We start from the raw sequence: 15,352 nt of genomic DNA, 5'->3' as shown, positions 1-15,352 counted from the left end.
GGCAGATTGGGGATGCTCAGAGCAACGCAGGGATGCCCAGGGCAGGTTGGGGATGCCCGGGGCAGGTTGGCGATGCCTGGGGCAGGTTGGCGATGCCCGGGGCAGGTTGGGGATGCTCAGGGCACCTGCAGGTGATGCCGCTCCTGGTCCCCTTTGCCTGGCGTGGGGTTTCGTGGCATGGAGGACCCCTGGCCCCAGCTCTGTGCAGGCAGCCGTGCCGGGGGCTGCCTGCCGCCCCGAGGAGCCGGCAGGAGGTCCCTGCCATTGGCCTGCGGGACGGGCGCCGATTGGCCCTGCGGCACGGTGCTGTTGCTGCGGCTGTGCCCGAGCTGATGGCGGGGCCTGGCGTGCGGCTCGTGCTTCCGCACACGGGAATAATTCTCCTTAATCCTTCCGAGAGGCATCGCTGGATGAGGCTGGAGCCTCCCTCTGGGAGCCCCGTCTTGCCTGGTGTGGAGAGCAGAGCAGGGGGAGGGACGGCCGCCATCCCGAGGACAGGGAGGCCTCCGCTCCCCCAGCCACCTGCCCGCCGCTGCACGGGGCCGCGGCCGAGCCAGCACCGCTCCTGCGCCCACGCCGAGAGCGCAGGGTGCTGCTGGTGGGTCTGGCTGCACGCCCCGGCGAGGCGTGCAGGAGGCAGAGGTGCAGCAGCCCGGCCAGGGCAGAGAGCCCCGAGGAGCACGCGCTGGTGCGGGAGCCGAGCCGGGCTGCCTCTCCTGCGAGGTGGAGACCAAAGCCCGCGGGGGCCTGAGCGCCCCAGCCCCCGGTGCCCTGGGACAGGAGGGGTGCAGGGGCAGGAGGTGGCAGTGTCCCCGGCATCCTGCCCCTCCGGGCTGGGCTGAGCCAGCAGCAAATGTCCGGCTGCCGTGGGCCGGGCTGGGCTGCAGCCGCCCGCTGGAGCCCCACCGCCGCAGCACAGGGGCAGGAGACCAACGCCGGTCCCGGGGGCGGCTCGGAAGGTGCCCCAGGGTAGTGCTGGCTGCTGAGCTCCCCTGGAGCCCCGCGCTCCCCGGCACGCAGAGCCGGTGCTCGGCCCCGGCCGGGAGCAAGGGCTTCTGCCTGGAGCCCTGCGCCGGGGAGGGTGATGCCTGCCGCTGGCCCGGAGCAGCCGGCACATAAACACCGCTCCGGGGATTAGGTCAGCTCTGGCCATTGCTCAGACGAATAAGTGGATCAGCGCAAGGGAAAGGAGGGGGAGGGAGCTCTGCTGAGCGGGGAGCTCGAGTGGGGACCTTCTAATTTGGGGGCTCGCCGGCCAGGAGCCGCTGTGGCGCAGGCGCAAGGCTGGACAGCGAGCACTGGTGCCTGTGGCGGGGCAGCTGGGGACACGCGGCGGCAGACCCGGCCGGCCCCCACGGTCGGCTTGGATGCCCGAGTGTTCTCAAGTCTGTTTATTTTAAGGGATACAAAGTCCTGGGCTGCTGCAGGGTCACAGGAGCGCTCACCGAGCCTCTCATTAAAGTTTCTCGTGGGTGCCAGTGGGGGAGGAGGAGGAGGAGGGTGCGTGGCAGCGGCTGGGCACCGTCCTGCTGCCCCGCGCCCGCACACCTTTGGACCTGGCACCCATGTGCCGGGAGCTGGCGGCACAGGCCGGGACTGCCCGGCAGCCCGACCCCATTGTCCTGCAGCGGCGTGGGCCGGGCGCGGGGACCGCCATCTGCTTGTCGCTGCCGGCAGCTTCTTTGTTCACCGCCCGGCGCACACTCGCGCAGGAAGCGGCTCCCCACGTGCTTCGCCCTTTCCCTCTCGCGGAGGCACCTAATGAAATAAAGGATTTACTGCAGCGAGGGGGAGGGAAGGGCAAACGGGCTGAGCAGTTTGAAAATGTCGTGCCTGGCCCCGGGGCTGGGCTCTTTGGCCGGGTGCAGGCAGGGCTGGGTGCAGGCAGTGCCGGGCACGGGCAGGGCCGGGCTCTCTGCGGTGGCCGTGCCGTTCTTCGGAGCGGCACAAGGCGGGAGGCCGGCGTGGTGGGAGCCGTGCACGGGCCGGGGGACGGTGCCAGGACGTGGGGCGTGAATGTAACCGAGACCGAGCAGGAGCTGGGCTGCGCGCCGGGTGTGCGCGGCCCTGCCGTGTGGCCGGGCCCCTGGGCCAGGGGCTCTGCCTGTTTGGGTGGCGGGGAAAGGGGTGGCCGTGCAGCTGCGGTGGGGATGGCTCTGGGGCATGTGGAAACAGGGAAGCAGGAATGTCCGCATAGGGCGTAGGAGGTCACCTGGGCTTTGAGTGGGGCAGGAGGGACATCCATGCAGCCCCTGCCCGCTCCCGGCAGCGGCGTGCCGAGGAGCCTTGCCAGGCAGCGTGCCCGCTGTGAACAGAGCTCCTGATGCTGCTTCCAGGCAGCACGAACTCAGGGTTTTCCCACCCAAGGGAGCCTGCCCTCGTGTGCTGTCCCCGTGCCCCAGCACTCCTCTGCGGAGCAGCACGTCTCCGAGCCGCCGGCACTGGAGCTCGTTGCCTCCCACCACACCCAGCCCCAAACGGGGCCAGGAGGACTGCGCTGGGAGGCGAGGGACCCGGCGGGGAGAGGCAATGCCCCTTTCTCCTCCCTGCAATGCAAACAGAAACCGAAAAGGACCAAATTCCAAAGTTCTTATTCAAGCCCAGGTGCCGTGGCCCTGGGCGGAGGCGTGGGGACTGTCACCTGCCAGTGGGACAGGTGGCCCAGGCGCAGGGCACAGCAGCGTCCGCCGCGCTTTGAGGGGCGAGGGAGCAGAGCTGTGCGATGGCCCTGCAGCCGCGGGCACCAGCGTCCGTCCCTCCAGCTGCTGCATCCCAGGGCCCAAAGCGCGGCTGTGCCCGCGGCAGCTCGCCCACCGAGTGAGCCCGGAGCAGCCCCGGCCACGCAGGGGCTTTCCGAGCAGCGGCACATCCACGCTGCACGTGCCGGTGGGCTTGGGGGAGGCTGGCGCCGCGGGGGGCAGAGCCGCTCGCCCACCTCGGGGACGTGGTCCCTGGGCACCACGGGGGTGACCGCACGTCCTTCCTTGCAGATGACTCCTCGTCAGAGAGCTGCAGTGGGAATGGCTCCTCCACCCTGAACCCCTCCACCTCCAGCAGCACGCAGGGCGACAGCGCCTTTCCCGAAATGAATGGGAATGGCACCGCGGCCCCCATGGACTTCACCGCCTCCGCCGACGACCAGCCCATCAACCTCTGCGACAAGCTCGCGCCTGCCCACGTCACCCCTTCCTACCAGTCGGACGGCTGCAGCGCCGATGGGCTGCGCAGCAGGGTCAAGTACGCGGTGAAGACCACGGCAGAGGTATGGCCCAGGCTGCAGGCGACCGCCGCCGGGGCTGGGCGAGACAGGGCGGCCGCACGTCCCCAGCCGGAGCTGGTGCGGGGCATGGCACGCGGGGAGCAACCGCACGTGAGGCGCTCGAGGCCAGGCAGGGATGCGGCTCCTGCCCCTGCGCCAGGAAAGCAGAGGGGGGGCGGCGGGGCTGGGAGCCTTTCCCTTGTAGGGAGGGAAGGACGGACGAGCGCCGCGCTCACCCGCCGCTGCTGCGGCAGAGCAGCTGTGCCTGGCCGCACTCCAGCCTCTGGGCTGCTGCGGCTCAGCAGAAGTCGGCCCAGGCGCCGAGCGAGCGGTTGGCGGAGGGAAGCAGAGAGGGAGGGATGGTTTGGGAGAGCCGGGGAGCATCCCTGTGCCCTGCCTGCCCCAGAGCCGGGGCTCTGCAGCGGACTCGCCTCACACCCCGCCGGCTCTGCTGCTGCTGCCGTGCAAGGAGGAGCCCGATCCCGCTGGGTCGGGGCAGAGCCACGGCCCCCCCCAGCCAGAGCCACGTTGCCTGCACTTCGGGCCGTTGCACGGTCCCCGAGGCCACCGAGTCCCCCCCCTGCCCCAAGCAGGCAGGAGCTGGCACTCGGAGGAGCCCGTCTGTGGGTTCATCTCCCCGGGTTGCAGGGGGACATCAGGAGATGGGCCAGCAGCAGTGAGCCAAGGAGAAAGGGCTTTTTCCTTGTGGCTGTGGGCAGGGCCGGGCAGGCGAGGGCTGCTTGCGGTAACCCCCGTCTCCTCTCAGTCCCCGCCGTACAGCTCCGGCAGCTACGACTCCATCAAGACAGAGGTCAGCGGCTGCCCCGAGGACCTGACCGTCGGCAGGGCCCCAACGGCCGACGAAGATGACGATGACCACGATGACCACGAAGACAACGATAAGATAAATGACTCGGAGGGGATGGACCCGGAGAGGCTAAAGGCCTTCAACGTAAGGAGGGCTCCGCGGGGAGGGCAAGCCCGCCCGCCTCCCTTCTTGGTGTTCCCACCGTCTGTCTTCTCCTTTGCAGATGTTTGTGCGTCTTTTCGTGGATGAGAACCTGGACCGGATGGTTCCCATCTCCAAGCAGCCCAAGGAGAAGATCCAGGCCATCATCGAGTCCTGCAGCCGGCAGTTCCCCGAGTTCCAGGAGCGGGCGCGCAAGCGCATCCGCACCTACCTCAAGTCCTGCCGCCGCATGAAGAAGAATGGGATGGAGATGGTGAGCAGCCACCCCACTGCCCTGCCGCTCGCCACTGCTCCCAGGGCAGCAGGTCCCTGAGCGCCTTCTCCCCTTGTGTCTCCGCAGACCAGGCCCACGCCGCCACACCTGACCTCGGCCATGGCGGAGAACATCCTGGCCGCCGCCTGCGAGAGCGAAACGCGGAAAGCAGCCAAGAGGATGCGGCTGGAGATCTACCAGACCTCCCAGGTACGGTGCTCATGGCTGGAGGTGGATGTGGGGATAGTACGAGAAGTTTCCGAGCAATTTGGCAAAGCATTTTTAAAAGCCTTTCTAAAAGTCAGAGGGCTGCAGAATGGGGCCCCGTGGTGTGTCCTGAGACTCAGGCCAGCGGGGATGGGGACGCTGGTTCGGGCTGGCCACGCTGCAGCGGTGGGAGACCAGGCGTCCCCGTGCCGTCCCTCCCACCGGCCGCAGAGGACGGCCGGGCTCCTCGCTGGAGTAAGTCTGTGTTTCCCCCGTGCAGGACGAACCGATCGCTCTAGACAAGCAGCACTCCAGAGACTCCACAGCCATCACCCACTCCTCCTATTCACTGCCAGCTTCATCTTACTCCCAAGACCCGGTCTACATCAATGGAAGCCTGAATTACAGCTACCGTGGCTACGGGTCCCTGGGGGGCAGCCTGCAGCCACCCGCCTCCCTCCAGACGGGCAACCACAGTAACGGTAAGTGGCCGCACGCTGCACTGGGGCCCGCGGTGGCACGGGGAGCCCACCCAGCCATCGCCTCTGCCCCGTGCCCAGGCAGCGCGCTGCGGGCTCCCCGGCATCCTGGTGGCTGAGCTGGTCGCGGGGGGCGAGGCAGGGGCTGCTCCCGCCAAGCCCGGTCACGGCAGCACCTCTCCCACCCCTGCGCGGAGCTGCTCCGAAAGCCCCTCTCCTGCAGCCCATGGAGGCCTCTGCCCAGCTGCTCAGCTTGCCTCATCAGCGGGCGGTTAATTGTTGAACTGAACTTGGAAGGACTGTCTATGTGGCGCTGGTGGAGGGAAGGAGTGTCACTTCAAAAAAAAGAGAATCTGTACCAGCTATTAATTATTAACAGGAGCGGGCGCCTATCGCTGCCCTGATCTCGTTGCTGGTATGAGCCGTTCCTTTCCCAACCTGCGTCGGCTGCTCTCGAAGACAGGGACAGGGATGGGGACAGGGCTGGGGAAGTTTGGGGGCTCCGCAGCAGCGCCCGGGGCACGGCCAGCTCCTGCCACGCATCGGGAGGGTGGCGAGGGGCTGGGGGCCGCGTGGGAAAAGCGGCCGGGGAACAGGGCTGAGGCTGCAGGGCGGGAAGGCAGAAGGAGAGCGCAGGCCAGGCTGGAGGGGTCGGCCGAGTTAGGAGCAAGTGGACAGAGCGGAGCAGCCTGGGGCCGAGCAGGGCACTTGGGGAGGTGCCGTGGTACCTGGTGACTCCCTGGCACCCGGGCGAAAGAGGTGTGGGAAGGGGCAAAGGCTCTGCCCTTGGGCAGCAGCCCCTCTGGCTTTGCCCTCCTGGCAGCGGTGGCAGGAGGGGCTGGAGGCCACGCCAGTCCTCGGCCGGTCCTTCGGCAATCTCCGGGCTGCCTTCGCTTGCCCCAGTGCGTTCTGGGCCCCTGCCCGCCCCAACTGGAGTGCGGATTTGGAAGGATGTGATTTCCGGAGCCCTGAGAGATGCCTGTCTGGGATTAACTCTTATCATCCCTTCCTAATGCTTCTTAACCCTGAATAAAGAGCCCACCCCAGCCTCCAGCTGCTGAGACCTAATCCTTGCAGCCACGGTGGAGGCAGCCCCTGGTTCCTCCCCAGGGCAGCACAGGCACCCCTGCCCCCGTGCTGCCCGGCACCCTCCTCTCGCCCGGCCCCGCCGCGAGCGCTGGCTCCTTGACGAGAGGCAGGGACCTGGCAGAACCACCTCCGAGCAGCCCCAGTGAGCACGGGCCCCAGGAGGAGCAGACGGGCCCCGGGCGTAGCACACAGCAGCAGCACACAGCAGCAACTTGCTTCTTTCTAATGGGTTTTTAAACCTCTGCTTCGCAATTGTTTCTTTTCCCCTTGGCCCGAGCTCTTTGCCAGCCCTTTAGAGGTAAGAGCGTGCTGCCGTAGCGCTGGCAAGGAGCACTGCGAGGAGCTGCGCCTTCTTCCCTCCATGAGCAGAAAGTCTGCAGGGGTTTGCTGCCCAGAAGTGGCTTCTCCCTCCATCCCCCACCTAAGGCGATTCTTGCTCAAACCCGCATCCCCACTCCCACCTCCTCCCTTGGTGAGCCGGGAGATGGGCTCCGTTCACTGCTGCCTTTTCTGTCCAGTGAAATTGCTTTCGCATGAGAGCTTCCTCCTCCTCCTCCTCCTCCTCCTCCTCCTCCTCCTCCTCCTCCTCCCCTTCGCAGCGCTGAGTAGCCTGGCGTGGAAGTCCTCTCCTGGTGCCACTCCTCCCACAGCATTTGCTGCTCCGGCATCGCTTTCCTTGGCTGCTTGCCTTCCCACCCCGGGGCGATGCGCTCCCCTCCCTGCCGACCGGGACCCGCCTGGTCTCGGGGAGCTGCTGAACTCTCCCGTCCTGGGTTGCAAACCGCTGCAGCACCCGGTCCCCGCTCCGTCTTCCTGCGTGTCCCAGCGCTGCGTCAGGCCACCCAGCAGGAGCTCAGCCCTCCTGAAGCCTTTCTCCAGCATCCCCAACTGCTCCATCAGCCTGCGATGCTCCAGCCCGCGGCCAGGGGATTGATTAGTTCAATGTCTTCTCTTTCTGCTTACACCCAGGCTGCAGCCTTGCCGGCCTCCTCTCCCTAGCTAGTACCACATCTCTAGTACACATCTTTCCTCTTCTCTCCGTTTCTAGTTGAGTGGGTGGTTCTTACACCATGTTTGGCTTCTCTTACTTAGTCCAACATGAAGCTAGATCCAGTTTTTCCCCGGCCTTTACCTGGCTGTGTCACTCCTCAAGCTGGGTATCGGCTTTCCTGCCAAAGCCTTCCACGCGCAGCCGCCCAAAGCGGGCTGCACGCGCCTGCGCGCGGTTGTGCACGTGTATCTGCAGGCAGCCAGAGCGGCGGCTGACTGTTCCCTGGGTCTTGGAGAACTCGATAATTTTGTGACTTTTCGCAGGTTTAAGATCTGTAGTGACACGATCGGGGGGTTGTGAGCTGGAGCAGCCGTGTGTCCTGTTCTGCAGAGGACAGACACACGTACGTGGCCAGAAGCCGATCGCATGCAATAGAGGTGGAGCAGAGACTGACTTAGGAGAAAAAATTATCCCTGCCCATCAGGCAGATCATAAATTTTGCAGGACTTCATCTCATTTACGGACTAAGCCACAGAAATGTGCAGCCTAGTAAGACCATTTAGCCCCCCCGAGACGTTCTAGCTAAGGCTGAGCACGTAGCTAAGGCCGCGTTGCTGGCCGGGGCGGTGTGCGGGAGCCCGGGCAGGGCAGGTCTCCTCCTCGCCGTGCAGCGCAGCCCGGCCCCGCGGCACGATCGCTGGGCACGGACACCGTGTAGTTACCCAGCACTAAAGCAGGGAAATGCCCCGTGCGGGCTGTTACTTGCCATATGCAGAGGAAAAACCAGAACCTGGAAGGTGATTTTGGTGGGGCGGATGATACCCTCAGGCGCAGGTTTAGCTCCCGGCAGAGCACGGCCACAGACCCTTCGCAGAGCGGATGGGACAGGCTGCAGGACGGGCATTTTGTCACATTGACGCTCAAGTCTCTTTCCTTGTTGCGGCTGCCGTAGAGGCGGTGACTTGCCTGCGCCGGCTGCCTGCGCCGGCTGCTGCGGGAGCTGGGGCTTTTCACGTTGTCCAGGGCACCGCACTTTGCAGGGACCCTCCTGCCGGTGCAGAGGTCCAGGAGCTGGGGATCTCCTCACGGCAGGACGGACACCGGCAAGGCTGCTCTGCCTGAGCTTCCCTCTCGCTTTTCTTCGGCAGGTCCGACCGATCTCAGCATGAAAGGTGGGGCCTCCAGCACGGCCCCCTCCAACAGCACCAGCAGGGGAATGCAGGCTGCCCAGCTCAGCCCCACGGAGATCAGCGCAGTGCGGCAGCTGATCGCCGGCTACCGAGAGTCGGCGGCATTTCTGCTTCGATCTGCAGACGAACTGGAAAACCTCATTTTACAGCAGAACTGACTCCCTGTGTCTGCATCGCTCCTCTGTCGAGAAGACAATTTATACCTGCTAGAAAGAGGCTCCCAGCGGTGTCCTGCTCAGGACCACCATCGTCCTCCCGTGAAGCAGCGGGTACATGTAGTTTTAGAAGGTGGAATCCAAAAGACCTGTTTTCTTTTACACTCCAAGCACCTGGGACTTCAGGCACAAGGACACGTTTTTGAACCGTACCAACACCCGTGCGTCCAGCCGAGCAGAAGCCAAACCTGCAGCTTGGAAGGATGTGGGACTTTCAAGGGCAGAAGGGAGCCTGGGGAGGTTTGGGGCTGCAGATGTATTTAGAATAACCTTTGTGGACCCAAATGTTAGATTCCCGTCCCCAGATAATTTCCAAGTCTTAGGTGAGCTGAATCACATATTTATTGAGAAATGGACCCTCCTCTCCCCTTAGTAATTTATTTTTCTGAAAATGGATTCTTTTGAGTTTGTACAGATTGCCAGTTTTTTGTCTGTCTGATCAGAAGGAATTTATTCCTGTGAAATAACACATTCCATATCACTACACTACTAATTTCCAGGCAGCTCTGCCTGTTTCTCTGGGGAGCCCTTGTCCCACCGGGAGCAAGTTTGCCATCCAGCCCTAGACTTCGAGGCTGCTCAGCCTCCGGTAAGCGTAGGTGGCAGCTGACCAACGGAGCAAGCAAGCGTCCTGCTTAGACCTTCGTTCTAAGCGGTCCCGTAGCAGCAGTGGGGTCTAAATCTCCCGAGAGACTCGGCAAGCTCAGCAGACCTCCAGCTAGAAGGACGTCTCGCACTCATTTAAGTCATTGCAGATAAGAGAAGGAAGGAAGGAAGTACCTGAGAAACACTGTCTTGCGGTCACCATCCGTACTCTACCTCACACTCCATTGTGGGCTTCTTCCAGGACTGGCCGCGCCGGTCCTGGGGGTCGGTGAGTGTCGCAGACACGTGGATCGCGCCGAGGAGGCTGGAACCGACCCGGCAGAGCCAGCGGATCCGCCGGGGTCCTGCTGCTGGGCGGCCGCTCGCCCTCACCCCCCCGCGCCCGGCTGTTCGCTCCAGTCCGTGTGAAACCAACCCGGGGGTAGCAGCAGGAGAGTAACCCGTCGGGGAACCGCATGGGTCTCATAAAGGCTAATGCCGGGTCCCTGCCTGAGAAGCGAGGTCAGTGCAGGCAGCCGCTCGCCGCTCGCTCCTCTGCAGAAGACAGAGACGGGCACCATGCAGCAGCAGAACTGACAAAGTCCTCTCCGGGGCCCAGGATCCTCCCCCCTCCCTGCTCACAGTCCTGGAACAAGCCCACAATTCCCAAAGTGTGGAAAAACCGTAGTCCGATGCCCATTCTGCCCCGTTACCACCCCCCCCCCCCAATAATGCACTTCGTTTTGCTCAGTGCAATACCTACTACCAGTGCTGCTAAACCCAGGGACTTCGCTCAGGCACGGAGATGCTGAGCCGAGCCAAGCAATGCAACGTGCTCTGGAGCCACGTAGAGCAGCAGCGACCGGCTGCCGGGGATCCCAGCTCCTCCTCGCGCCCCCGCGCCGGCGCAGCTTCCCCCGCCCGGGCGGGAGTCCTCACCACAAGATAGGAATTCGATGAGTGTAAGCCGCTATACGCTCGTTTTAGAGGTAGATACTTTCTCTCTTTGGAGCCAGCTTTTTTCTTCTTTTTCGGCCGCTCTGGGCCCGTGGACGGGGGCTGCTGCTCCGTGGGGGCTGGCGCGGGCTGGAGCTCGGTGGCAGCGGCTGGTCCCAGCCAGGAGCAGACCCGGGCGGTTTACTCAGTAGCCTTTATACCCGATTATAGTCCCCACACACTGGAAGAGAAGCAAAAACGCTACCCTGCTCTTAGTCTCAGTACAGAAAAAGCCACCGGCTCCTGAGGACAGGCTTGCCTGGCCCGGCAGCAGAAGGGATTAACCGTTGCATTGACTGTTTTCCCCAAACCGTAAACTTTCTGTAGCATTTGGAGAAAAGGGACTAACCCCTGGCCGTCGGGCGCAGTCAGGGTGTCCGTGCAGAGATGAGGTGGTGGCTCGTTAGACCTGAGCCGATGCTGGAACCGGGAGCATCGCAGCCGTCCCGAGGGCTGAGCGCCCCGGCCCCTCCCTGCCCGCAGCAGGCAGGAGAGCGGGGCTGGGGCCAGCCCGGGACACAAGCCCTCCCCAGCCAGGGTTCAGACTCACGCTTTCCCCAGCACTTCACAAGCCTGCTTGGTTTGTCCACTGCATCCTCCCATACTTGGAATTTATGTAAATATTTATTTTTGTGTGAATACCATGAAGTAACAAACCTTTGACAAAATATGTAACCGCAGCCATTTGTGAAAGTCTTAACGTTAAGGAAGGAGAGGCAGAGACAATCGCTGTCCCGGAATTCTCTCTCTCTGCGATATCCCACCCGAGTCGGTGCCTCCCTCCCCGTCAGAGGCCATCGAGAACATTTAGCCATAAGTTTGCCATCCAGTTCACTGAAAAAGAGGTTACCCAGGGGCTTACGGACAGATCACCATCAGCTACAGTTTGTTTGAAGTTTTATTTATACAAGTTTTAGCTGTCGTTACCAGATCACCTTTGAACTTGTCTTAGCATGTATTGAAGTTTAGTAGCTCTTACACTTTGTTAAACTGCTGTAGAAGACAGATGAGGCTCATGGTTGCATAGGAAGGTATCAGTCTACCCTGTCCTAACAACTGACGTTCATAACTTGCAGCTGAATGGTACAGACTCAGATTTCCAAAGCCCCGGTGACAGCCACATCTGTGACAAGTTATGAAACAAATGGGATTGACTACAAATTTCTGTCAGGGATCTTTTTCTTTCCTTTTTTTCTTTCTTTTTTTTTTTTTTATCGGTGAGCCGCAGCTTTATAGTTTCTTTGGAGCGAGCTCCGCACACATCTCAGTGCTCTTCAGCTGATCCATGCTCAGTTGCGGCTCTTCTGTGCTCCAGGACTGTTTCACAGCCACATTCCTGCGCTCTCACTAGGCAGGACGGGGTCAGGAATCGCTAGTCCGGGTTCTCAACGAGAAGGAATGAGCAGGAGCAGAATACACCGGCTCTCCAGATATTCTGAGAGGTGGAAGGAGAATGCTGGGTTAGCAAATGGTCTGGATGTTCTTGGTTTTGTTTAAGAAAAGCTAATCACTGGTCGAGAAAATAGATTTATTTTATTTTATTTTATTTTAAACACAACCATCCTGCCCTGGATGTGCGGTTCCCATGACGGTGTTTCTACATGGGAGAGCGTTCCCGGGATTGCGAGCAGACGTAACTTGTACCTCCCCGATCCAAAGGGCCACCTCCCTCCCACGAGTGGCCGTCGGATTTAGTACCAGTTCATGAAAAAAAATGCTGCTTTGAACTCAGAGGGTTAATATACTTTTGATTTGTAATTTTTTGTAAAACTTTTTACAAGGTAGCATAGTATTTCACCAGAATACCAACTACAATCCGTCCATGGTCTGATTTTTATATAATTTAGTGGTGCTTTAGAAACTTTTGTTTGGTTGTTTCGGAGCTGTACAGCTCAGTTCTTCGCCTGTATCTACCTAAGACCAATGTGAACCTTTGTATTTTTGCTCCTAATTTTGGACTCAGTGAAAGTGTACTGTTTACATGTACAGAACTCCCGGCCCCTGTGTGTTCTGCAAGACCTGCTGTTGAAGAGGAAGATGCACCTCACCCAGTTCGTCTGCTTAACCAAGCCACAGCTTCACTCACCCACTGACACACGCACCTACCCTAAGGAAGACCCCACGAAATTGAAACACCCTTTAAGCAATTTTGGGTTTTTGCACAAGCTATTGCATTTTTTTCCCGTAGTCGATTTACGGATTGGCTGCAGTTCAGATCGAGAGCTGATCCGGAGCCCAGCTCACTGAAGCACCAGGACTCGGAGGCAGAGTCGCGCAGTGCCGCTGTTTCACCGTCCTCCTCCCGACGTCCGCGGCAGGAGGGTGAGAGCTGCCGAGCTCAGTGTAGGGTTCAACCAACGCGGGAGAGCGCTCGAGCCGAGGGGGCTTGCAAGGGAGCGGGGGGAAACACTCATCAGCATAACTGGAACCATACATTAACAAACCTGGTGGCATCGCCCGAGCTGGCCGCTGATTTCAGATGGAAAGGGTGGGAGCGCGTTCCCTCGGGAGGCGGGGGGCTCCGAAACGAAGCAGAAGATCGCTCTTTGGAAAGTCGGTGCTTTCCTGGGGGCTCAGATAGAAAGCATATGGCACTTACTCCAGCTTTTAAGGTGACACTTTATTGCTTAATCAATTGATTCATTTTGAAATGATATTTTTGCAGATAGGCACCTATGCAACTTAATGTGGCTCTTAAGCAGATGAGCACTTCCTCCTCAACGAGCTTGATAAGAGTTATTTGTGTTATATACTGTGGATTTTTCCAGTAAATGTGGCTTAATATTTTAATTCTTAGAATGTGTGTCTATTATATATGTGATGCAACTTAATTCTGTTCTGTTTGTGGAATGATTAGCACAGGCCAACTCCCTGTTCCCCTCACTTAACAAAGACCAATGAGCTGTTAATCAAGCTGTTATCTCCATGGTATTACTTGCTAAATGCACTGATTTCATAAGTATGTGGAATCCTTTTTTTTTTTTTCTTTTGAATCTGTATATCATATATAAGACTGAATCTACTTAATAAACACTGTATAACAAAAAGGGCTTTCTCCTCCACTGTCGAGCACCGCTGGGCGCTGCTGGCACCAGCCGCCGCCCCTCGCCCCATCGCCAGCCCGCGTTTGCTCCCCAGCCCCAGCCTACGCGCTGTGCGAGAGGTCGGTGCGATTGGTCACCAAAGCGGGATCTAAATTTAGGTGTTAAAGAAAAAACCCAATGTCTTTCAATAATTTTGACATAAGCTGTGCTTTCCATTCCTTAACAGACAGCCACGGGTACCATAGAGAGCAGCGTTAGCACTCACAAGTGGGGCTAGTCACAAATTTTATGCTTAACTTATATTTTGACAAAATTAATTTTGTGAAGTGTCTGTTTTTTGTGAAAAAAAAAAAAAAAAAAAAACAAACAAAAAACAACGGAGTTTTCATTGAAGTTTGTGGAAAGTTCTCCCTCTCCTCATGGAAAATACTGATTTTTCGTTATCAGCTTTATTCACTAAGTATAATAAATCTTTGCATCCATAAAACGTTTATCTCAAAGCACTGTGTAGATAAAAATCTCCTGATTTGCATCAGTGGCTGGCTGACAGTCAGGAGGACCCAGGAAAGGAGTCAAATCAGTTTACAGCCGTGGTGGAAACGTCGCGTTTCGGTTCGCGCGCGGGCGCCTCGCTGCAGCGCGGGCAGGACCTTCCCCGGGTTTGCTGCTGCAGCCGTGGGCGATGGCCAGAAGGACCCTTTGTTCCACCTCAACGTCTGCGCTTGCCAATAGTCACCGGGACAGCACACCCCAAAGGGACCTTCCAGAATCGCCGGTGCGCGGGTGCACGCAGAGCCAGCCCGAGGTTTTTGCAGTATACGCAGGTAAAGCACCTCCCGTGTGTCCGTGAGGCAGGCGGGTTTAGTAACAGCAAGCCTCCGGATAAGCTTTGCTCCCAAATTTCAAACGGAGCAAGGGAGACGGCTGCAAGCCGTGGGGACTGGCAGTGCTCGGCCACGCCGCCGTGCAAATCCGGTTTTGGTACCTTCAGAAATCCCTGCTGTTGCTTCTGCAGCCCCACGGTCGCAGGTCTCTTGGCCAACTTGGAAAGTCCCCTCTGTCCGCAGCCGGCTCCGCCGTAGAGCTGGACGCAAACAGCAGACGGTCTGAGAGAGAGAAAACCGATTATTTAGCAGAGAAATATCACAGAGAAAAGAAAATGTAATTTATATTTGCTCTGTGTGAAATTCTGACATTAAGAGGGTTTTACTCTTGAAACCTCCAAGCTCCCCTATGCTCGAGGTAACTAATCCTGACATCATCGTCTGCTGTGCCAATAAAATAGAAAACCTGATGGCAGTTATTTAGCGGTTTTGAAGCTTACCTAAGCAACAACTCTACTTGTTTTCTGCATTACTTATTTTTAGCTTATTTAGATCCTCTGGATATCTCTAACCACACCTGTGTTTGCAGACAAAGTCTGCCAGAGCCAGGAGAACATCAATGAACTACCAAAAAACACAAAAGCCTTTTTTTCTCCCAAAAAAGCTGGTGCCAGAAGAGCCACAGCCCTGGCCACGGCTCCGGCGCTAGCGCAGACCCGCGGCTCGTGCCACAGCACGCTGCCGGCGCGCAGGAGGCATCCGAGGTCGGCTGGGTTCCGATGGGTCGGTTCCTCCCGCCGGAGGGCTGCAGCCGGGACCGACGTTCACATCCAGGTAAATCTTGACTCCCGACGGGAGCGATGCAGAGCTCTAAACCACAAACCTTCTCCCACGCTTGGGACGGAGCTTCCTTTGCACTCAAACGCGGCGATGCTCAGCTTTGCCCCCTTTTCCTTCTCACCGAGATTTTTAAAGCAAGCAGAAGCAGCAGCTAGGCTTCGCTGCTGCTGCGCTCCTGCCCACCAACCCCTGGCATCGGTGACGGGGAGGAACTGGGCCCTGTCACCGCTGTTCTGCAACGCTGCAGCAGTACAGAACGTAACGAAGTCGGATATTATATCACCATACGGATCTAAACACTCCCACAGCCCCGCTGCCCAGTTTATGAGATCACCGTCTGCCTCGCGGAAGATCCACGCAACGAGACCAGGGCCCAGCCACGTAATGTAATAATTCGTTATTCTTTTCTT

General features: G+C 59.4%; 1 protein-coding gene across 5 annotated transcripts in view; it reads left to right on the top strand.

Annotated features, from left to right (window-relative positions):
- NOL4L (nucleolar protein 4 like) overlaps positions 1-13,758 on the top strand; it is a 67,372-nt gene extending 53,614 nt beyond the window's left edge. For all 5 annotated transcript variants that reach the window (XM_075516766.1, XM_075516768.1, XM_075516770.1 and 2 more), the window contains 6 exons: positions 2,991-3,262; positions 4,026-4,211; positions 4,291-4,482; positions 4,570-4,692; positions 4,970-5,171; positions 8,397-13,758. In XM_075516766.1, the coding sequence (XP_075372881.1) occupies positions 2,991-3,262; positions 4,026-4,211; positions 4,291-4,482; positions 4,570-4,692; positions 4,970-5,171; positions 8,397-8,596 (1,175 nt within the window). In that variant the 3' untranslated portion in view covers positions 8,597-13,758. The remainder of the gene's footprint in view (positions 1-2,990; positions 3,263-4,025; positions 4,212-4,290; positions 4,483-4,569; positions 4,693-4,969; positions 5,172-8,396) is intronic.
- The last annotated feature ends 1,594 nt before the right edge of the window (positions 13,759-15,352 follow it).

Source organism: Mycteria americana, chromosome 14 (genome assembly GCF_035582795.1).
Source record: "Mycteria americana isolate JAX WOST 10 ecotype Jacksonville Zoo and Gardens chromosome 14, USCA_MyAme_1.0, whole genome shotgun sequence".
NCBI classification, from domain to species: domain Eukaryota; kingdom Metazoa; phylum Chordata; class Aves; order Ciconiiformes; family Ciconiidae; genus Mycteria; species Mycteria americana.
The sequence above is the reverse complement of the archived record's forward strand: the minus strand, read 5'-3'. Positions and strand labels throughout refer to the sequence as shown.